Raw genomic sequence first — 24,661 nt, forward strand, 5'->3', positions numbered from 1 at the left:
CTGTCGAGACTGGACCCCTGTAATGTCACCTATGCCAGGCTCCCTTCTGAGAAAAGTCACGCTGTCGAGACCAGACTCATGTAATGCCACCTATGCCAGGCTCCCTTCTGAGAACAGTCACGCTGTCGAGACCAGACTCCTGTAATGCCACCTATGCCAGGCTCCCTTCTGAGAGCAGTCACGCTGTCGAGACCAGACTCCTGTAATGCCACCTATGCCAGGCTCCCTTCTAAGAGCAGTCACGCTGTCGAGACTGGACCCCTGTAATGCCACCTATGCCAGGCTCCCTACTGAGAGCAGTCACGCTGTCGAGACTGGACTCCTGTAATGCCACCTATGCCAGGCTCCCTACTGAGAGCAGTCACGCTTTCGAGACTGGACTCCTGTAATGCCACCTATGCCAGGCTCCCTTCTAAGAGCAGTCATTCTGTCGAGACTGGACCCCTGTAATGCCACCAATGTCAGGCTCCCTTGTGGGAGCAGTCATGCTGTCGAGACTGGACCCCTGTAATGCCACCTATGCCAGGCTCCCTTCTGAGAACAGTCACGCTGTCGAGACTGGACCCCTGTAATGCCACCTATGTCAGGCTCCCTTCTGAGAACAGTCACGCTGTCGAGACTGGACTCCTGTAATGCCACCTATGCCAGGCTCCCTTCTGAGAGCAGTCACGCTGTCGAGACTGGACCCCTGTAATGCTACATATGCCAGGCTCCCTTCTGAGAGCCGTCACGCTGCCGAGACCAGACCCCTGTAATGCCACCTATGCCAGGCTCCCTTCTGCGAGCAGTCACGCTGTCGAGACCAGACCCCTGTAATGGCACCTATGCCAGGCTCCCTGCTGAGAACACCAATTATCTTGATAGTTTAGGTGAGCAATCTCATTTAACATCTCTTTCTGTACAATCACCAGCTGAATTCCATTAAGTTAAATAGATTGTTTTGTTTAATTTCATATACAAAACATACATTTACAAACATGTAAACTTTAGTAATGACTGCGCACATTTTATAGACTAATTGATTGCACTAAAATATGATACCAATAGAACCAATCTCTTTTTTTAATTTCCTATGTTGAACAATCATTTTAAAATTGGACTCGTTAGCTGTCTGTCCTGCTCGGCCTTCTATCCCCCAGTCTCCAGCTCTGTGTTTTCCAATAATAATCCTGCGCTCTGCTGAAGAGAAGCCTCGTCCTCGGCCTGGCTACTTTATAGTGTGTACCTTGAAAGGTCTAGGCAGTTACTGATCTACCCTTGTGAAAGTCATATAAACACAAATTTCGAAAGCAAAGCACATTATATGAGAGTATGGTTAGGTTAAGCACTAGGATAATGATCTTGATGATAGGTTACGCAATGGATATGTCCTCTAGAACTTTAAATGCTGAACTTTTAAACATGGAGACCTCTAGCCATGACCTCGATAATTAACTAATCAAATGACTGTGGGGAAAATGTACCCTTCTTTTCCCTCAAACTGTAAAGATACGTAAAATAAATGGGCAGAATTTTATGAAAGATAAATAACATGATGTTAAAATAGATCTGCACAGTATGCTCTATAAACCGTCACAACTGAACATGCTGTTCTGATCATCTTCTTGCCTCAGAGGCACCACGGTGCTGTCTTGAATTGTTCCTGCCTCTTCCTGGATGGCCGATCGCAGACATTTTCACTCCTGATCCGATTTTGCATCTTTCAGTGCTAAGCATATATTGACGGCACCTATGACCTGCACAATCTTAAATTGTTATTTGTTATGTTATCAGCACATGAATGGGCTGTCCTCAGATGTTTTGTTGTGGTATGTTTAGTAAAGATTTATAAAGTGTCAGATTTCAAATGTACTATGCCACTAATGACCAAACAAACCACATATTCATAAATATAAAGTGTTTATTTAAAAAAATGGGGCATGTTAATGTGAAAGTAAAATTAGTTTGATCCTGCTACAGAATCCTGTAGTTTGTTACGTATAAGGATGGGTGTCCTGAAGAGCAGTTTTGTTGCTGTTACTCACTGGCTGGGTGGTGGTGATGGTGGTTGGCGGCAGAAGTAACATCGTGCACTCAGCATTTAGTTGACATTAACTCAGTGGAAGGCATCTGTTTCTACCATCTTTGGCTAACAAAGAGGGCTCCTTTTCTGTCTTCTGATGTGTATTTTATTGGTAAACTCCTTCCTCTATACAAGGTTGGGCTATGAGAACTCTGGGCATTGTGGAAGACAATGTGCGCCTCGCTCAAGATGAGCAACGCATTCAGACTTGTATGGGGATCTTGGAGAGGTTTACCTCCAATAACTGTCCTTTATTGCTCCTGTCTATGTCAACAGACAGGTCAGTTTTATTGCTGATGCACTTAAAACCTTCTCAAAATCGCTGCATTTCTAGGATTATTTTTATGTGTATTACACCACGGTATGTTTCTGCTTATGCAGTTGTAGGATTGATAATTTACGAAAACTCCTACCACATCCACTGCAATGATATGGTTTCCCCCCAATGTTTGTACATTGATGTGTCCCTGGGGTTAATAAATCGCAAAAGCTCCTCCCACATTCACTGCACTTGTATGGTGTTTCCCCTGTGTTTGTTCGCTGGTGGTTCATTAATTTTGAGTATTCAGTAAAATTACTTCCACATTCAGTGCAACGGTATGGCTTTTTTCCTGTGTGTGTTCGCTGATGCTGTTTAGGCTTGGTAAAACCCTGAAGCTCTTCCCACATTCACTGCACTTTAATGGTTTTTCCCCTGTGTGTGTTCGATGATGAGTCTTTAATACTGAAGAGTCATTAGAACTACATCTACATTCACTGCAATGATACAGTTTTTCCCCAGTGTGTGTACACTGATTTATCTGTAGGGTTGATAATTGCAAAAAGCTCTTTACACACTCACTGCATTTAAATGGCTTTTCCCCAGTACGTGTTTGCTGATTAAGTTTTAGGTGTGATAATCGCTAAAACCTCCTTCCACATTCACTGCAGTTCAATAGTTTTTCCCCTGTGTGTATTCTCTGATGTGTTTGGAGGTTTGATAAGCGACTAAACCACTTTGCACATTCACTGCACCTGAAGGGTTTTTCCCCTGTGTGTGTTCGTTGATGTCTCTTTAATGTTGAAGAGTCACTAAAACTATTTCCACATTCACTGCAATGATAAGGATTAGTTACTTACCTGTAATCCTAGTTCTTTTCCAGGGATATCCTCATCAAAGTCATAAGCATTAGAATATTCCCGCTCATGCGCGGGACCCCGGAAACACTATTATATGTGCCCCACATATAAATATCCATATATATAAATATCCATATATATATATACATACATATATATGATAAGCAATTGCAGCCCAATAACCATCAGAGCTGATACATGCTGTAAGGAATTTCCACTAAACATATAAAACATGCACTAGAAACAGGAGAAACAACCATAAACTTGTTTAGAAACTGTTTTAATGCTCAGTAAACAGTAGAAATTCTGATAAACCACTGAAAGCATAATAAGCTCCCAGGCTGCATTGCAAATACCCAGTCTAACAAGACTGAAAAGCTAACCTGTAGCTGTATAACAATAAACTGACACCGTGCCTTTAAGGCACACCTACCCCCCAGCTTCCCATCATGCCTCAGGGGTGGCAGTTAGCTCAGTTGTTCTTTGTGGAGACTGAAAAAGCCATGGCACAAAGGGATGACCACATCTTTAAAAAATGACAATCCTTTGCCCGGGGAGGCGGGAGGGTTGCTTATGACTTTGATGAGGATACCCCTGGAAGAGAACTAGGATTACAGGTAAGTAACTAATCCTTCTCTTCCAGGGGATCCTCATCAATAGTCATAAGCATTAGAATAGAATAGCGAGCCTCACCTCATCCCCCTGCGGGCAAAGGAGAACATAGAAAATGTGATCAGTAAGCTTAACAAACCAAGCTCGGATAGAGCAAAAATCTATCCAAACAGATTCCTCAAGGAGGCCTGGCCTACTTGAGCATCAGCCCTGGAATCAGATTCTAGGCAGTAGTGCCTCGTAAAGGTATGAACCGATTTCCAGGTTGCCGCCTTGCAGATCTCTGACATTGGGACGTCATGCAAGAAAGCAACTGTGGCCGCTTTCCCCCTAGTGGAATGAGCCTTGGGGGTTAGCGGTAAAGGCCGCTTCGCCAGCTGGTAAGCTAAGGTGATGCAGGACACAATCCATCTCGAAATGGATCTCTTAGCGGCTGGGAAGCCTGTTCTCATGGCGCCATAATTGACAAATAGCTGATCCGTTTTTCGTATGCCTTTGGTACTCTCTAAATAGAACTTAAGTACCCTCTTAAGGTCCAAGGAATGGAGCGACCGTTCAGCAGGGATCGTAGGATTAGGAAAAAAGGATGGTAGCGAAATGGACTGATTGATATGGAAATCAGACACTACCTTAGGGAGAAAAGATGGATGCGCCCTCAAGACTACCTTATTATGGTGAAAAACAGTGTATGGCTCTTTGATACACAGTGCCTGGATCTCGCTTACTCTGCGCGCTGATGTAATGGCTACCAGAAAAGCGGTCTTCCAAGACAAATGCTGCAAGGAAGCTCTGTGGATGGGCTCAAATGGTGGGCCCATCAATTTGGATAACACCAGGTTCAACTCCCACGGAGGAGAAGGGTTTCGAACAAGGGGATACACTTTTTTCAACCCCTGTAAGAAGTCCTTAAACACCTGCATCTGGAAGAAAGAGGGCTGACTAGGTGATCGTCTGTACGCCGTAATGGCAGACAAATGGACCCTGATAGAGGCATACTTTAAACCTGATCTGGCTAGGTATAGCAGATAGGGGAGAATGACATCTTCCTGACCCTTCGTAGGATCAAGGTGATTTTCCCTACACCAAAGAAAAAACCTTTTCCACTTGAACGCATATGACGCTCTCGTGGCAGGCCTTTTCGCTTCTTTCAAAATATGCATACAATCAGGAGGCAGATTCAGATGTCCATATTGCAAGACCTCAGGAGCCATGCTGCCAAGCTCAGTGAGGGAAGGTTGGGATGAAGAACCCTCCTGCCCATTTTGGACAGCAGGTCCGGCCTGCAAGGTAGTCTCCTGTGTGGAAGTACCGACAGATGAAGAAGGTCCGGGTACCACCACTGCCGTGGCCAGTCTGGAGCTATCAGAATCATGGTCATGTTGGATCTGAGTAGCTTGGTCACCACCTTCGGGATCAGGGGCAGAGGAGGAAAGGCGTAGCCAAATGTCCCTGACCAGTCCATCAAAAGTGCATTCCACCTTGTCCCTGGACGGTGGAATCTGAACGCGAAGGCGAGGCATTTTGTGTTTTCGTCGTCTGCGAACAGATCTATCTCCGGACGACCCCAGCGATGGAAAAGGTCCGCCATAACCTCGTCGTGCAGTACCCAGTCTGGCTGATCTTCGAAGTGCCTGCTGAGTGCGTCTGCCTTGACATTGAGCTCTCCTGGAAGATGCACTGCCACCACCGAGAGGTTCCGGGCGAGATGCCAGTGCCAGATCGCCTGAGATTCCAGAGAAAGAGGACGCGACCGAGTTCCGCCCTGCTTGTTTAGGTAGAACATGGTCGTCGTGTTGTCGGTCTGGACCAGGACCGAATCTGACTCGATTGCCGGTAGGAAAGCTTTCAGAGCCAGGTGGACTGCTCGAAGTTCCAGCATATTGATGTGGTAGGTCTGTTCCTGCGCCAACCACCGCCCTTGTATCTGAAGGCACCCCATGTGTGCCCCCCAGCCTTGCAGAGACGCGTCCGTCACCAACGATTGCACTGGTAGTGGCAGGTGAAAAGGGACTCCCACCATTAGATTCCGCTGCTGAGTCCACCACACGAGGGAGGATCTCGCCGCCTGGGAGAGACATATACGATCGTCCCAGCGACCTGTTGACTGATCCCACTGGTCCTCCAGAGTCTGCTGCAGAGGCCGCATCCTGAGCCTGGCGTGGGGGATGAGAAAGATGCAGGATGCCATGGACCCCAGCAGGGATGCCACCTGCAGGACCGGCGGATTTTGCACCTGGAGCAGAAGCTTGCATTTCTGTGTCATTGAAGACAGTCTCTCCTCCGAAGGATACGCTCTTCCCACGCTTGTGTCCAGAACGGAGCCAAGGTAGTGGATGGTTTGAGTGGGCTGCTGCACTGACTTCTCCATATTGACATGAAGTCCGAGCTCGTGCAACTGTCGAAGACATATCTGGAAGTCGCGCCTCACCTGCAGCTGAGATGGACCTTTCAGCAGCCAGTCGTCTAAGTATGGATAGACGAAGAGACCTTTTCTGTGGAGGGCAGCTGCCACCACTGCCATGCATTTGGTGAAGACTCGCGGAGCCGACTTGAGACCAAAGGGCAGGACCTTGTATTGATAATGCTTGCGGCCGACCACAAACCGCAGGTACCTGCGATGACGCTTTGCTATGGAAATATGGAAGTACGCATCTTGGAGGTCCACCGAACACATCCAATCCCATATCTGATGAAGTGCCAGGCTGCGAAACTTCTCCTTGACTATGACTTTGTTCAGGAGGCGAAGGTCCAGAATCGGCCGGAATTTGTGCTCCTGATCCTTTTTGGGGACCAGAAAGTACCGGGAGTATACTTCCTTGCCAATTTGAGACGGAGGAACCCTTTCTATAGCCCGCTTTTGGAGAAGGGTCCTTACTTCCTTTCGGAGCAGTAGTAATTGATGAGGACGGGACTTTTTTGGTGGAATGTCTTCTGGGAGTGCACGGAAACGTAGCGCATATCCATTGCGCAGTATATTCAGCACCCAGCGATCTTTTGTGATGCTGACCCACTCTGCCAGATGTTATGAAGCACTCCCTCCCACTGAAGTGGGCAACGGCGGCAGAGGAAGCCACTGTTCATGACTTTCCTCCTGCCTTCGCTGTGGAAGAGGACTGCTGCTGGTGGCCTCCTCTACCTCTGCCAGACTTTCCTCCTCGATACTGCGATTTTCCCTACGCTTTGCTCTGGGCCCACTGAGGGGTTTGAACCCTCTGTTGAGGCCCTTTGCGTTGGTTGGGTCTGTAGCGGCGCTTGAACTCCTTCTTCTTCTCCAGCCCAACCGCCTTAAGAGTGTCCAGCTCAGTTTTCATGCGGGTCATTTCCTCATCTGCATGCGTGCCGAAGAGAGAAGAGCCAAAGAATGGGAGGTTTAGTATTCTCTGCTGAGCGTCTGGCTTCAGCCCTGTGAGTCTCAACCAGGACGATCTTCTGGTGCACACCCCAATCGCGTAAGAATGAGCTGCCAGCACTGCCCCATCTGCCGCTGTGCTGATTGACTGATTAGCCACCAGAGATCCCTCCGTGACTATTTCGTCGAAGTCTTTCTGGTCCTCCTTTGGAAGCTTAGATTTAAAACGATCCAAAGAGTCCCAGAGGGCCCTATCGTAGCGGCCGAGCAGCGCCGCCGCGCTGGAGACCTTCAGGGATGCAGCCGCTGACGTACAAGCTTTAAGACCCCATGAGTCCAGGGACCTGCTCTCTTTATCAGGAGGGACAGAGGAAGATGCCGAAACGGCGTGAGTCTTTCTTGCTGCTGCTACTATCACAGAGTCTGCCGGTGGGTCCGACTTAACAAACACCGGATCAGAGGCAGCCGGCTTATACTTTTTCAGGATGCGAGCAGGCACCGCCTTGATGGTCGAAGGTGTCCATAACTGGTTCGAGGATCCCCGGAACCAAGGGAAGCAGAGGTCTAGACGCTGTCTTCTGGTGAAGAGTCTCAAAAATCACAGTTGTTATGACCTGAGGGACTGACATTTGGATGTTAAGTTTCTGTGTGCCTCTCTGCAGGACCTCATGATATGTATTGATATCATCAATAGGGGAGACCCTGGATACTGGGCTGTCCGAAAGTGTGGGGGAGTAATCCCGCCTTGAGGACCGGGTGGATGAAGTCGAGGAAGTAGACGGTGTTCTCCTACTCCGCCGATGATCCCTGGATCTCCCAGCACGATCTTCTTGATCCCTGGATCTCACCGCACAGTCATCTCGCCTGGGGGAGCGCGATCTAGAGCGCTGTCTCACAGGTGACCTCTCGCGTGCTCGTCTAGGCGGACTCACCCTGTTCACTTCTTCCACCAGTCTCTGGAGAGGAGACCAATGGTGCAGACTGGCATAGTCTTGCATCCTCCTAGTCGCCCCTGAATCCCGCCAGTGATGTGCGGGTCGCAGGCATTCGTGCGACAGCTGAACCGCAGAAATGGCCTCTTGCGGTCGTGAAGGGGATCTGCGGACCTGGACAGCATCCTTGGAACGGCTGTGTGGCGTCGCTGACCTTGGAGAAGCCCTCCTGGATGAGCGTGAGGATGAATGGCACGAAGCCGACTCAGTCAACAGAACCACGGAGTCCCCAGACCTCACTGAGGCTTGTCTCGACGTCGAGCGTGCTCTTGACGGCGATCTGTGTGCATGTCGAGCCTCCCATCTGCTTGACGTCGAACGTCTTGTCGACGGCGACCTGCGCCGATGAGTGGTAGGCGACGAATGGTGCCTCGACGTACAGTCGACGACGGAGGGACCCCTTCTCTCGACGGCGAATGCCGAGTATACGACGGCGGAGCTGCGACCAGTCTCGACGGCGACAGCCTGCGCGGCGATGGCTGAGGGGTATTTCTCGCCCTCGATGCCGAACGCCGTCGAGACGACGACGGAGACCTCATCCTCTACGCCGATCATCGCCTGGTTGACGATGGCGGAGGAGTGTTCTTCGCTCTCGACGTCGACCGCTGGTGGAACTGCGACAACGGAAGAGAGCCCGCCCTCGACGACGGAGGGGAGATACTCCTCGACGCTGAGCGTCGCCTGGCTGTCGCCGGCGGAGGGTCTCTGGTACTCGACGCCGAGCGTTGCCTGGTTGACGCCGGCGAAGGATCCCTGCTACTCGACGCCGAGCGTCGCCTGGTCGACACCGGCAGGGGGGTCTTATCTCTCGACGCCGAACGTCGCCGGGTTGACGGCGGCAGAGGGGTCTTGTCTCTGGACGCCGATCGTCGCCGGGTTGATGACGGCGGATGACTCTTCGACATCGACGACGTACCTTTTCTCAACGGCGAGCCCGCTGTCGAGGGTCTTTTTGAGGAGATATGTCCCATCTGAAGGTCTTTTTTCAGCGCCGAGCCCGACGCTGAAGTAGAAGGACGCGAAGACTTACTTCTAGAAGGCGTCCTGGACCTCTTGGAACCCTCTTGGAACCCTTCCTGACCGGAGATCTTCCTCTAGATGGATTCGCCAGGCCATAAATGCGAATCCTTTCCCTGTCCTTCAAAGTTCGTTTGGACAGGTTCTGGCAGTGAGGACAGGTCTTAGGATCATCGTCCTCAGGCAAATATAGGATACAGACCCTATGGGAGTCACTCTGTTATGCCGGCCGGTCCTCAGGAGCGGGTTGAAGAATGAGGGGGTCCACCTCTTGATCTAACCAAGCCTGAATGCTGTTACAGCGCAGGTCAGCGGAAGGATCAAGTGAGGGAAGGAAAGGAAGGGAACACCGGGGAGGGAGATCTGAAATGAGAAAAGAACAGAGCACACACCAGTAAGAATCATCTTAACATATACAACCCTTAAAACTGTGTACCGCATGTGGTATTGCCCATGGCCCTTGTACCTGTAAAGGAAAATAATATCCATTCATAACATGACGTAGGTAACGTAAGAAGGCAGGTTTGAGAGGTGGGCTGGCAATGCTTGAGGCAGAATGTTGGACTGTATAAATGACAAAATGAACAAGGATCAGCCCCTATGCTAACCTCCTACTCTGATCTGTTTATGCAACGTAGCATGACCTGGCACCTACCCTCCTATCGACTCCACCGCACTTCACAGGGGTAGAGTGCAGCCCTCTACCACTCGTGATAACCCCTGTTAAGATAGAGTCAACGGAACAAACAGTTAGACAATACACCACAGTACTGCACCCATCACTGTAATCCTCTGCACGCAGTCACCACACTCTCCCTTCGTGTTCACTTCACACTTCAATCTTTATGGAGATGAGCAAAACAAATATCGATGATAGGGCCCCGCACTTGCGAGCTCTAGGAGTGCCAATGAACCCTGCAAGCCCAGTCGTGAGGCCACCACCCCGCCGGCCGACAATGCTGGCCGAACAAGATCCGGGGAGAGGCTCTCTCTCGCTCCGCCTGCCGAAAATGCAGGCCGGACAAATCCTCTGGATACCGAGTGTAAGCCTTCGTAGGAGCAGCCGCTCTACCACGAAGGTTCAGACGAATCTTTGGTGCAAGCACCCTTACCGTACAGCAAAGGTCACGGACTGTGGAACGCGGATCGGACGGGAACGTGAACAAGCCACTGGAATTTCCGACAACCGGAGGCAAGGAGACTTCCTGTTTTAAGCCCCAAGCGCGTCTTCTCGCGAGACGCGCTATGCCCTCTGGGGGCTGTAGTTCCGGACGTCTCGGGACGCGGAAGTCTGTGGATCGCCGCTAGCGCTTGCCTCGGGGGGAACACTGACACACTCTTGGCCTTTTTGCCACAAGAAGGGCAAGGATCAAAAAGAGACGGCATTTTAGGTATTAAAAAATGCCTAAATCTGTCAAAAAAAAGACAGCTTCTTACTTGAACAGATGGAAAACGTCGAAGTAAGGTATAAAAGTTGTTAAAAGTGAAATTCTTTTCTGAGAGAAATCAGAAAAAGTGGAGCTGTGTTGCCAGGATCCTTCCTGAAGGAGCCGGAAAGAACAACTGAGCTAACTGCCACCCCTGAGGCATGATGGGAAGCTGGGGGGTTAGGTGTGCCTTAAAGGCACGGTGTCAGTTTATTGTTATACAGCTACAGGTTAGCTTTTCAGTCTTGTTAGACTGGGTATTTGCAATGCAGCCTGGGAGCTTACTGTGCTTTCAGTGGTTTATCAGAATTTCTACTGTTTACTGAGCATTAAAACAGTTTCTAAACAAGTTTATGGTTGTTTCTCCTGTTTCTAGTGCATGTTTTATATGTTTAGTGGAAATTCCTTACAGCATGTATCAGCTCTGATGGTTATTGGGCTGCAATTGCTTATTATATATATGTATGTATATATATATATGGATATTTATATGTGCCCCACATATAATATAGTGTTTCCGGGGTCCCGCGCATGGGCGGGAATATTCTAATGCTTATGAAGTACTGGGTTTTTCAGAACCAACCCAGCGGTGCCAGGGGACACACCCGAACCACACTTATGACTTTGATGAGGATCCCCTGGAAGAGAACGGTTTTTACCCAGTGTGTGTATGCATATGCCGTTTTAGGTATGATAACTGACAAAAGCATTTTGTACATTTACTGCACTTGAATGGTTTTTCTCCCAGTGTGTGTTCTCTGATGCTTTTTTAGGTGTGATAACTGACAAAAGCATTTTGTACATTCACTGCAATGATACGGTTTTTCCCCAGTGTGTGTATGCATATGCTGTTTTAGGTGTGATAACCGACAAAAGCATTTTGTACATTCACTGCACTTGAATGGTTTTTCCCCAGTGTGTGTACGCTTATGCTGTTTTAGTTGTGATAACTGACAAAAGCATTTTGTACATTCACTGCAATGATACGGTTTTTCCCCAGTGTGTGTACGCATATGCCGTTTTAGGTGTGATAACTGACAAAAGCATTTTGCACATTCACTGCACTTGAATGGTTTTTCCCCAGTGTGTGTACGCTGATGTATCTGTAGGTATGATAACAGACTAAAGCTCTTTACACATTCACTGCATTTGAATGGTTTTTCCCCTGTGTGTGTTCGGTAATGCTTTTGCAGGCTTGATAAATATGCAAAGCTCTTCCCACATTCACTGCATTTGAATAGCTTTTCTCCTGTGTGTGTTCGATGGTGCTTCCTTAATGCTGAAGATTCACAAAAACTACGTCCACATTCACTGCAATGGTATGGTCTTTCCCCTGTGTGTGTTCGCTGGTGTCTTTGCAGGTCTGATAATCGAATAAAGCTCTTCACACATTCAGTGCATTTGAGCGGTTTTTCTCCTGGGTGTGTTTGCTGATGGTGATTTAAGAGCGATGAGAAACTAAAGCTCTTGCTGCAGGTGTCTGATTTTACTCTCTTGGTTAATGTCTCTGGGTCAGGTATATATTTGTCTACATTCATGACAATGTTACCTGATGGGCCAACATGGCTGATAATGGACTTATTTTCACATTCTCTGGGTGTGTGTGGCATTTTGCACATTTGTTTTCCTATTCAACAATTAAGTACAATGGTCACTGAATACTTGCCACACTCGTAACATGTGTAGTTCTTCTTTGTGGGTGATCGTGCCTTTAGACTGGAGAATGATTTTGCAAACTTACAGGTAAAGATTCATCCTACTTCGGGGTGGTGCAAATCAAGATAGTACTCAGTGTTTTAGGAAGCTGAACTCCTCTTTCCTTTACCCTTCACATGTTTGGCTCCACTCTGTTGTGCCTTTCTCTGGTTGCTCCGTATGGTGCCAGAAAGAGTTTAAAATGCACTTAGAACACAAAATAATGGTCTGATGTCATTTTAGGACGCAGAACACTGCTGTAATCACACCATACCGATCCCATGATCAAAACTGGTATTGCACACATGTTTACACATGAGGTAGTTTGCCAGTGTTGATGCTTTTATTTTCTAGAGGTCTTTTCTTCGTCTTGTGGCGTGGAGGCGCACAGCTCAGGCTCTTACACTCACTGAATTGCCCTTTGCTGCTTCTTCCAGGATTGCTCAGTTTATGGTCAAGTTCCTGTCTCCAACTGCGCTGATGTTTTCTTGAATACTGGAGCTCATTAGTTCAGACCGTTTCTTGAAGATTTAAAGTATTGTGTTCTTTATTCAAAAACATTTCGTGCATTCAAGGCTTGTTTTCTGTTGGATGCAAAGAAACCCAATATTACTGCCTGCAAACATACTGGAATATGAATACACAACATTTAACTTGTTGTAAAATCATCTTTCCTTTACTATCATTGAAACCTATCAAGGGATATTTCACCTCACAGAGATATTTACATAAACATGTTTGGCTGAACATGTCACATCTTATTTTTTTCAGAAAACCGGAGTATTTACCAGTGTTCACACAGCAACTTAGCAAAAAAACAGCACTCTCCAAGCACCCATTTTGTTTTCAATGTGCATCATCAGAGAAGAGGACTGAGTGAATGCGTGGGAGGATTAACTGATCTAGTGTGCCATGAGGGAGCACCTGGTTCAGTCTTCTGTAGTCATGCACTCTAATGGGTTCTTGGAACTGCAGTCTTTTTGTAATTTCTTTTAACGTGACTAATGTATAGATAAAGCAAGTGCTCCTGAGTAGAGGAAGTAATGCATAACATCTGAGACTATCTGACACTTAGGAAAATCTAAATTCTGAACATGTATACAAGAGAAGTGCATACAGGAATGAGAACATACTCAGATGGTGGAAAGGAAGTGGAAAAGAGAAAAAAGGAGTGGGAGGAAAAGATACCGAATATCTCTAATGAAGGAGGCCAGAGCAATCACTCCTGAGAAAAGATAAAATGCAGAACTTAGTTAACAGGCACTTTATTGAGTTCTAATTCTAACACTTTCAGGGAGGGTGTGGATCTGATATGAACTGGTAGTGGGTCCCCCTTCTTTAGGGTGTACTTCTTTTGAGAGTGGACGTCTTTGTCAAATGAGAGGATATGAGACAGGGGGCTTACTCCAAGAGTTCTGATTCAGGCACATAGCTCACATTTGTGTGAAGAGATAGAGGATGAGTTTATTTATACAGTCAGTGTGGAAAACAATGTGCTCATCACTTACACTGATCAAAGGCATCCATGACATGCGAGAGTTTTGGAAAAGATTAACTGAAATTCCAAACACTTACCCACCCTCAGTGTGCAGCCAGAAGCCCTTTTTATCTACGTAAACTATATGTATTGCGGTCATTCAATCTACCTCCAGATTTATTGCTTTTTGCATATTCGCAGATGCCAGACTGGATCTGGAAATTTTGTAATGGCGATCCTGCGGCTGTAGGTGGTGTCTTCTTCCTCTAAACATCAGTTAAAGAGCAGAAGCGACGTCTCTAGAGTCGTATGGTGCCACGCAAGTGCCCCGACGTCAGTTTGTTGTCCATTTCTTTACAAGCTGTTTGAGGCAGTGAATATGGAATGCAAATGTCTTGAATTGGAACTTTATTATCACTTACATGCCTGACCGTCCTTTAGAACAGGGAGGTGGATGGGACCAGTGGGGAATCTGCAGGTAGACAGAGTATCCATCAGAAAGATAGAAAGTTCAGGTAAGTAACTTTTTCTTCTGATGGATACTTCTACCTGCGGAGTCCTCAACCCCTGAATAAATACTGCAGCAGCACGCCATCCTAAGTAGTGGGAAGCAGTTTCTTTTTAGTAAAGGCATACGAGAGCTTAATGCAAACACCAATCCACTGTGACAGAGTCCTCTTTGCTAACTCCTTGCCATTTTCTTTGCTCATATATCAGACAAAGACAAATCTTTAGAAACTTTTATGTCCTGTTGATATAAAAAGTGACAGACCTTCAAGGGACCAGTCAATGTAAACTCTCCTCCTCTTCGGTGGGATGCAGTGAAGGAAAAATGTATAAAGTGCAACGGCCGGACCCAGATGAAAAGAGGGAACCACCACAGGTGGAAAAGCCGCTTTGGTCCTGAGAATCAGTTTGCCGAGGTTAAAACCTGTAAAGCTTGAAGGCACATTGTTTGCAGCTCCCTGGTGTGCAGTGCTGAATCAGTGGTCACAACGACACAGCTTTGACTGTCAAAAGTGTTGCTCAGATGTGAATTTCCCTTGGAAAAATGTAAAGACAAGAGACGTTTGGCAAAACAGGAATAAGCTGGTTTAATTAAATGCAAAGGCCGGGAGAGCCTCAACAGAGGCGTGTCTGAAGACTGTCTCAATGTGCAGAGGGTTTGGCTGCGCATTATACATTTCTTGATGTACAATAAATCGATCATGCATTCTGGAACCAGTCCTAGGCATGAACCATAAATCCAGCCATCTGATAATGGGGACGCAGATGGCTCTCAACTTTGTGGTGACTCGATGTGGGCCAGCGTGAATGTGGTCAAATGTCCGCATGAGGAGCATGTGATCACTGCGTGTAGTGTGCATGCTGTGTTCTGATTTGCTGAGTGTTCCTAGCTACATGCGATATTTGACTTTTTGATATTTTGTGAGCGCGCGCCTTTGGTCAAACGTGTTTTATTGGGGTCAGTTTCCTCAGACCTGTTGTGGTGTAGCTGCCTATCTGTGGGATCAATCTGGGTTTTGCCTGCTCGTGCATTTGTTTTTGGGCTAAGTGTAACCCCATCTGTGACCTGTCAATCGGGAGGCTGTGGTTTGGGTCACAGGACCTGTCTGACCTCATATCTCTGACTCGGGGTTGATGAGGAGGTCAAATCGGGTGAATTCGCCAGTAATGATGCGAGTTCGTTATTACATGAACATATAACATGGTGGTCATTGATATCACAGTTATCAACATTTTCATTATTATGCGTGCACTTGTCATGGCATACACTGGCATTGTTTTTACCAATATCAACATTGTTATGTGTACATCTCTCACGGCATATTTCGACATTGCATTTATCGATATTGACATTCCACCTCTAGTTGAATTTTCAATGACATGATCTTTCTCATCTGTCATGACAGTCACATTATTTGAAGCTGGGTGTGTTTCTGTTCTCTCTGCTATTCTTTCCCTAGCTATTTGCATGCTACCTAATTTGAGCACTGTGTTTCTTCAGCTGGAAACGCCCACTTGTAGGAAACCACAAAATAATAGTACAAAAATGACAGCAGGTAGTAGTGATGTGCACAGCCTGGTCACCCATAGGGGGAACCTGGAAAAAATACTATGGAACCAGTCCTGCTCCAGGGCACCCCCTTCCCACTTCAAGTCAACTTGTGGACGATGCAGTGCTTGAAAGGCAAGAGCGAGAGTTCCGTTTTCAAGATCATTTTCAGGAATAAACATGTAACAGGAATAAACGTGTAACAAGAAGCACAGATCTTGGCACACACCCCTCCCTCCATCGCGATCATCAAGTACAACACAATCTGATGTTGCATTACCATGAGGCAGATGGCTCTTAGTTGTTCCCCGATAGCATTAAGGCCAAACTCAGTGCCATTGATCCTCTTCAGTAGTTCCCACCTGGTGATTTGGAGCCAGCAGGCATTTGCTTTTGTCTGTAAGGGACCCCCTGCATTCACCTGAGTGTCCATAAACAGTTTGAAATCTTCAGGACAGTCGTTTACTGAGCTCACCCAAAATAATCAGCAATTCTTCTTCTTCAAGCCGGATGCAACAGAGTTGTTGTCTTCGGCAGCGGATGTTGGAAAAACTCAGAAAGATCTTTTCTAGAGAAGACCAGGGTTGGGGTGTGTATGGTCATGAGGGTGCAGAGGCCACGCCATCTGGGAATGAGCTGTGCATAGGCGAAGTTACCACGGTGCTAGTAGTAATCCATCAACGTGGAGATCCCCTATTGCAGGTCTGGTATGTGCAGTACTATTACGCAGTTAGCATAAGTGCTGAGAGGTATCATTCCTTTGCTTCTGAAACACAAAGAATACTGTGTAACTTTCCATACAATTACGAGATGCATCTTCCCTTCCAACCATGTGTAGCTATTTACTTAACGTCCCAGATTTTCTGGCATGGGGAATCTGTGTTGGCGTTCGAGCCCTCCTATAGGCCTCGTCCTAGCTGTGTGGTAAACCTGGCTCCTGACACTAGAGTATCTGCCTCATTTTGGAACTGTACAGTGGCCTCCACTTGGTGGAAACCCTAGGGCTGCCGAGACCTGCGTACCTCAGCCAACCCCGCTGAGGGTTCAACAGTGGAGGGAGACTTAATCCCCTGCGGGGACCTGGATGGCGAACTCTGGCACAGACTCTTGATCTACAGCATTTTGCGGCATAAAAGCCATTGTGGATGAAGGTAAGGAATTTTTTTTTAAACAACGGTAGGAAGAGGATACGCCCTGTTGGGGGCTGGTTTGGTATTACTGCATGTTTGTATTCTGTATGTGCGAAGGCATTGCCTCGCCAAACAATCACCTCTCCCTGCTGCATCCCCAGTCCTTTGCTGGGCTGGGCTCCCTGGCTGCTGTGGCTGTTGCCATGTGGTGGCCCTACCATCTTTCCCTGCTGCGGCAGAGCACTGGTTGCCTGATTTCCCTAGGGCTGACTGTACAATGAAGTTGTGTTGCTCTAGGCTTGGTTTTGGGAACACGCATTTTGTGGGGGTTGTCCTGGGATTATTTATTTCTGCTCATAAAACGGTTTTAAGCAAGAATGGCTGGTCTTGATATTTTTTCTGAAACAATAGTGCCATTCTCTGTAACCTGGGGGCTTCCAGCCTCTCTGCCCTCTACTGCCACCGCGGTCATCTTGGGGGCGATCGTGCCCGCTCATGTTCTTTCCAAGGTAGGCCACTGCATGGGTGGTGTGGATGGTAGCCTGCTCAGTTTAGGCCATGGGATTTAATTCCATGCGACGGGTAGGGGCACCTCCTTGGGGCATCATTCCAATGGTTAGGCATGTCAAGCTTCTTACAGGTGTCACTCACTCATGTACCACGTCTGGTAACAGATAGGGGACCTCAGACATGGGAACGCACCTCTCCTGCTCCACTTCCTCATGCATGGAGGTGCCAAGGTGGGGGCAGAGGCTGACCTGGGTAATCCCGGGGGTGCATACGGTCGGGTTGCTACTGCCATTGTCCATATCTGCCTTGGACCAGATATTTCTAAAAACTAGACACCCTTGAGACTCCAGGGAGGTGTGGCTTGTATTGATCCCCCAACATATTCCCACCCAGAATCCCTTGCAATCCTCAAATTTACCTTAAAAAAATCACTTTTTTCTCACATTTCTATGTGCGAACATTGTGGGATCACCTGGCTGACAGAAAATTCCAACCACCCAGCGTTCCCCCAGGTCTCCTGATAAAAATGGTACCTCATTTCTGTGGGTGGGCCAAGCACCTGCGACAGGCAAGGGCCTAAAACATATTATGTAGACATCAAAATTACCTATCACAAAATTAACTGGTTTTGCAAGGGGAGGTACCTGGTTTTTTGGCGGGAGGTCGGCAGCCATCTAGGGAAACCTACCAAACCCACACATTTTTGAAAACTAGATACTCTGGGGAGTCCACGGAGGTATGGGTTGTGTGGATCCCTCAATGATTTCCTACCAAGAATCCCCTGCAAACCTAAAATGTAGCTGAAAAAATCACTTTTTCCACACATTTGTGTGTGGGATCACCGTGCCAGCACACAGTTCTACCACCCAGCGTTCCCCTTGTTCTCCCGAGTAAAATGATAACTCACTTGTGTGGGTGTCCAATGCAGAATCGGCTAAAAATGTAGCGCTTAGAATTCACTGTGCTGTACCATTTATCCCTATGTTTTTGGCCCTTCCCAGTCACAGGCCCTTGGCCCACCCACACAAGTGAGGTATCATTTTACTCGGAAGAAGAAGGGGAACTTAAAAATAAATTTAAGTAAAGAGTCTTAAACAGCAGCAGATATACACAAGGTTGATATGGAAATGTGCATATTTTCACACAAGTGCCTTGAATTATCTTATGCGGGTGTTCATAGCATTAAAACCTGGCAGCCATTCAAGCAGGAGTGAATATTTATCAGTTAAATAAATGTGGAAATATACTAAGTTCAGCTTCATTTTTTCACCAAACCCAAAATAAATATGGACAAATACCGATCAAAGTAGCAAAAAATAAATAGGGATAAATACAGATGGAAATGTAAAAAAAAAAAAATACCATAAAACCCGGGAGCCCTAAATATAAGTTACACTACAAATCCCCTATCAGGGGGTGTTAACATTCGAACTATACATATCAGATTTATTAGACTATTGAGATTGATATCAAAAACATGAGGGGGAGGCATAATAGGGACCCGTCCTCCACAATGCTATGCAAATAACCAAAAAGGGTCCCTTCTGTATCAGGGAAAGAGTGTGTGCATGGTCCCAGCCTCGAGCGAGTACACACCGGTCTACTGAGAGGGAGTAGCTTTGACGGAGGTGTGACTACAGGCGCCCCTCCTTAGCTCCTCGAAGGACTCATGGGGCCAAATGATGGTCGCCTTTAAAGTTTTTTTTATATTTAAACAGACCAATTAGGTGCTGTATATTTGTTTTTGTATATTTTTATTACTACTATTGTGTTCAGTGCGACAACTGGAGTGTGAGCATTATTTCTTCTTTCTAGGTCCTGATGAAATGCCTTAAGGTAGGGCATGAAACTTGTTGACCTTACAGGGAAACGATAGGTATTCAAGCCTAGAGTTTTTCCCGCACATCCCCAGATTTTAGTATACCACTTTAGGGGTAGGAAATACATTTGTTTTGGATTTACTAATCTGGTATTTTTAAACTTTTTTTCAACTTTAAATAAACCCACTCCTGTCTAAGACAACATAGGTGGTCAGGTCAGGTGTATAGGGACACCCATATTTTCCAATCTAGTGCTCCCACATACCCGTTGGTAGTAGCACGCCCCTATCCGTGGAGGGCAGGGATGGACCCTATGATGAAGCATGCCACCAAGGGGCAACCCGGGTGGGTGAGGGGTGTTTGATAGAAAAATGTCTTTCTTTCTTCAAGTTCCTGCTGGGTCATATTTCTTTCTCTCTTTCACTATTGAGATGGGTATGCAGGGAGCTCCAAAAAGTCCAGTGTCTGTGAGATAGGCACATATAGCATCAAAGAGAAGAAGAAAGAGAACTAATAAATGTGTATAAAGCAAGAGATCAAGACAGTCACACGGAGACCAGTGAAAGTGTATTGGACGTTTTACAAATTCTCAACAGGGAAGTCAGGTGAAAGTAAAAATAATAGTAATCTTGTCTACACACCAGGATGATCAGCGACAATTATCAAGCTTAGCTAAAGGACGGTTACAGTAAGATCAGGAAAGAAAAGTGCTGCGGATATTGCTTTGAGCGATCTTTAAGAGCCAGCCATGAGGGTCTAAACTCCATTAAGGGAGAACATAGAAAGCGAATATCAATAAATCGTAGTCTCACTGGTGTGGACAGGGGACAAGAGAGGTGGGCAATTTCTCACCACAGAAGCTCTCTGTCATGTAACCTGCGTAGTTCCTGCTTGACAAGGTTTCCGTACGCTTCATGAATGAAAGGGCTTTAACATGTTATTTGTTTAAATAGTGACCAGAGCTAACTCTGGCCCATAACCCTTCAAGGTGCAATGCAAGAAAGGGGTTTTTTATGATAAGATTGCCCGGGTCAATAGTGTAGATTAGAAGCTGTAAGAGCACGCCAAAGGAGTCTAGGAGGGTTTGTTTACTGGAGTTAGACCAGTCACGCCACGGAATTCCTATGTTTGGATAAGGGGGCAAGAAGAAGCTGCAGTGGCCAGGTGCGGAACCCCTACAGTCCGATGCACAGGACATATTATTGTGGGGTCAAGGGCAACAAGTTTTCATGTTTATTTTGTCTACTAAACAAGTAGGCCTAACCCACACCAGCACAAACCCTTTAGAGGACAGGTTAGACATCTGTTAAAGAATGTCTGTCAGGAGAAGATGAGTTAATATGAATAAGTTCTTCAAATTTGCATATATGAATAATTAAAACCAAAGCATTCGTTTTTACTATAAGCGCTAAAAGAAAGTACAGTGGGTCCAGTATAAAAACTGTAACATTTTGAGGCTGTTTATAGTGCTTTTAGAAGGTCCCTTCATTATATGGAAATACACGCTCTGTACTAACAGAAAATGATTATGACGGCAGGTATATGTTACTATTGTATCGGCACCAATCTGAAAAAAAAAAAATATATATGTCTAAAATAGAATAAAAATAGAAATACACGTAGCACGATTCCCAGGACACATTGTTTAGGGTCAATGACAATACGTTTTCATGTTTATTGTGTGCTTGGGAGAAGTAGGCCCAACCCCCTGCAGCACAAACCTTTGGGCTGCCAGTTTACAGTAACACACTATACAACAGGGAAGGGGATTGTCTGCAGTTAGGATAATAAATGTCTTCATATGTTAATGCTGTTTGAACTAGTATTTATGGTTCAATAATCCAAAACCTATCATGTTAGGGTGAGCGATCTAGGGAAATGTAAGCTTAGACTGCACTACTGACAGTGGTTCCAGTAAAAAACATATGTACACGTTTGCAAACTTTAACAATATGAAGCTACGTATAATGCTCCCACAATGCTGTCTGATTAGATGCAAATATTTGCAGAAGCTTGAAAGGAAGCTTTCAACATAAAATGTTCACCCAAAGATGCAACTAGGGAAAAAAAACATTTTGTTAAACTACTGTGAAATTTTAGGTACCATATTTTTGAAGCATCATTTAGTAAAATTAGTTGATGCATGCTGGTTTTTCCCCAAAATATTCATAATGGAAAATATGTTTAACCAATTCCAACAAGAAAAATAAACAAGCATTGACTAGGCCAATAGGTCTGACATTCATGGTCAGTCGTATGGTTTTATCAATGCGTGTCTTGTTTTGACATGGCTTTAGTAAAACTATATTGTTGTGGGAGATGCCGGACCGTCACCACTGTAACAAACGTTGGCAAAAAGCAAAATTATTTTTGGGGTCTCAAAAAGCAGACATTCCACAATTGGTCCTGCCACTGAACAAAACTACTTTAGGTGGCGATGTGCTTCTTGTGAGAGAGCAGAATGCTTTCACTCACAGTGAAGCCAGACAAGAGATCGATTGAGAGAGAGAGATTGAATTTTAATAAGAACAAAAGGTATTAGTTAATGCCTTGCCTAATTAGGGGCCCAATTCTTAAAGAGAAGTCACAAAAGTAGGAATTCGTACTTCTTGAAAATATTTCTGGACTAGGAGAGGATGTGGCCTAACGGCTAGAGCGATCTACGTAAGCCTATCTGGATCTACTGGACTCTGTGCACGCTGTACTTTACTTTGGTATAGTATATACAGAGCCAGCTTCCTACTGGGGCCGGCTCTTTAAGAAAACTTTCAGGGATTAACAAGAGGTTATAGAAGCAGACCTCCAAACCGTAGTCCGAGCAAACCTGTGTGCACCACATTTTCGAATGAGCAAATATTTTGTGGAAACGTCTGCTGAGCGATTGAAAATTCACTTTACCCACACACCTCTTCTGCCCACCCTGGAAAAAACCCTCTCTCATCCACTAGTCAGGAGAAATTTACAAATGTTTCCAGTGTGTTAAGAGATGGGAGAAGAGTTGCTGAATACCCTTAAACATGTGAGTTTGTGGGTATGCAAAAATTCACAGGTTATTTCCAACTCCTTTATGTACTTTTTCTGAAGGTGACAAAATCAGAGTCAAGACAGAATTTAAAAACTGAAGCAAGACATACCATAATCAGAGAGACTACTATCAGAGTTCTGACATAAGAGTACTGTCACAATGTGTCACCATACTGCACGACTCCAAAAGGGAAAAGGGAATTTGCTTACAAGTAGATTTCTAAAGCATCACATCCCAAGGACAAGTAGATATTTTATCAAATTCCACACCTTTGACTAAATTGATGGAACCTTGCTCTTACAGTGGAAAGGATGTGGATGCGCCTCACCACCAACAAGGTAGGTTAATCATCAGGTGGGAAGCCCTAAACAAAAGGACAGACAGGCATTTTGGTCCTTAATAGACAAATCACAATCTACAGGAAATCCACCACCATATTGTGCAATCATGCACAGAGACTCCTGAATGGGCACACACCATCCTTCCTACAGTCTTCAGAAGATAAGTGGACCACGCAGACACACGTGCACGCACACACACTTGGACATGTGTAGTTAACAAATGTGTATAGATGGATGGGGCAGCAGACATTGTTTCGATAGTGTAGAGAAAAGAGCAGTGCAGTGTGCACCAATGTTCTATTTAGGTTGTAAATACCTTTCGTAGTTTACGCAAACGTTGTAAAGGATGCACATCTTTCTCAGTGTAGTTAGAAGCAGTGCAGTTCCTGCAGATCTGTGCAGTAAAACGCACTGCAGTGTGCACAGATTTCTTGCAGTGTATCACCCAGCAGTGCAGTGTGCACAGATTTTTCAAAGCTCAGTAAAACCATTGCAGTTCATACAGATTTTATGGTTACCGGTGCCTAAAGAATCCTTTCCACTCATAGTGCGATCCCATGCAGTGCGCACAGATTTTCATAGTGCAGTAAGCTGCAGTGAAGTGGCAAAGATTCCTCATAGTGCAGCAAAGAGTAGTGCTGGGAGCACAGATTCCTTATAGAGCAGTATGATGCAGTGAAGTGACATAGATTCCTCATAGTGCAGTAAAGAATAGTGAAGGGTGCACAGATTTCTCATGGTGCAGTAAGATGCAGAGCAGTGTGCACAGATTCCTCGCAGTGCAGTAAAGAGTAGTGCAGGTGCACAGATTTTTCATAGTGCAGTAAGGTGCAGTGCAGTGTGCACAGATTCCTCATAGTGCAGTAAGATGCAGTGCAGTGTGCACAGATTCCTCATAGTGCAGTAAGATGCAGTGCAGTGTACAGATTCCTCACAGTGCAGTAAGATGCAGTGTACAGATTCCTCACAGTGCAGTAATAATAATAATATCCACATTTGTAAAGCGCGAACAATCACCCGTAAGGGTCTCTAGGCGCTGGGGGCCGTCGGGAAGATTAAGCAAGTTATTGCCCAGAGTCACATGGTGCTGGGCTAATCTGCCGCCTGCGCCGGGGATCGAACCGTGATCCCCAGATTCCGGAGTCAGTCGCCCTGGCCGCGGCGCCACACCTCTTCCATTAAGATGCAGTGCAGTGCACAGATCCCCTCTTTAACACCAATGACGCCCACAAACACCCCCAGGGCTGGAAGGAAAGCCCCTCAGGGGTCCCCCTCCCCGGTTGAAGCGCCCAGCTCAGCCCGGCTCCTGGCAGAAATTCCCTCCAGGATTATTCAGTCTATTTCTACAAACACAGCAGAAGGTGCTGACAATCTCCTACCTGAGCAGTAACCTGTGCAGACATGTCCAGGCTCTCGCCCCCTCCTGGGGGGCGGGGAGGGGCAGATCTGGGATCCGAGGAGGGGCAGATCTGGGGTCTGAGGGGGGGCAGGGGCAGATCTGGGGACCCCGGGGGGTCTGTAGATGAAGGTAACTGCACAGTCAGACAATGGATCCTTCCTCCTCTGCGGAGGCCAGAAGTGATGTCAGCAGCCGCTGCTGGTGCTGTCTCTGCCGGCGCTGACCCGGAAGAGGAAACCCTTTTCCCTTTCACACAATGTGCTTGGTGGGTTTCATCAGCAGGCGAGGGGCGACCTCTGGTGGCCGCTGACGGAACCGCCGCCTCCAGGATGTCCCAGACATGGATGCTTTTCTGACACTCACAGTTCAAGGACTGTGCAGCTGCTTCCTCCCAAGCACACGCTGCACTCTGCACTGGGGTCACATAAACATTTAGTTTCAAGACGCCCTGAGATTTGACACTCAGTGCAATTTACTTTAATGTAGATTTACGAATTTATGGCATCTCCAAATATCTGTATTTGTACTTATTTGAGTTACACTCATTTATTTACTGCTCTCTTTGTAGTGTTGTAAATTAAGGCAGAATGTGATTAAGCATTTACTGAAAACATTAGTGCCTCCCTTTTT

At 46.3% G+C, this 24,661-nt stretch overlaps 1 protein-coding gene and 1 pseudogene across 1 annotated transcript; both read right to left on the minus strand.

Moving 5' to 3' along the window:
- Positions 1-1,904: 1,904 nt before the first annotated feature.
- LOC146839108 (uncharacterized) lies at positions 1,905-5,939 on the minus strand (annotated as a pseudogene).
- A 5,255-nt stretch (positions 5,940-11,194) lies between these two features.
- LOC146839109 (uncharacterized) lies at positions 11,195-24,185 on the minus strand. The gene is made up of 2 exons (XM_085603127.1): positions 24,012-24,185; positions 11,195-12,857 (listed from the first exon to the last, which is right to left on the minus strand). Exon 2 carries the CDS (start codon positions 12,195-12,197, stop codon positions 11,298-11,300), a length of 900 nt encoding a protein of 299 aa, XP_085459253.1. The 5' UTR covers positions 12,198-12,857; positions 24,012-24,185; the 3' UTR covers positions 11,195-11,297.
- Positions 24,186-24,661: the final 476 nt, after the last annotated feature.

Source organism: Triturus cristatus, chromosome 4_2 (genome assembly GCF_964204655.1).
Source record: "Triturus cristatus chromosome 4_2, aTriCri1.1, whole genome shotgun sequence".
Taxonomy (NCBI): Eukaryota; Metazoa; Chordata; class Amphibia; order Caudata; family Salamandridae; genus Triturus; species Triturus cristatus.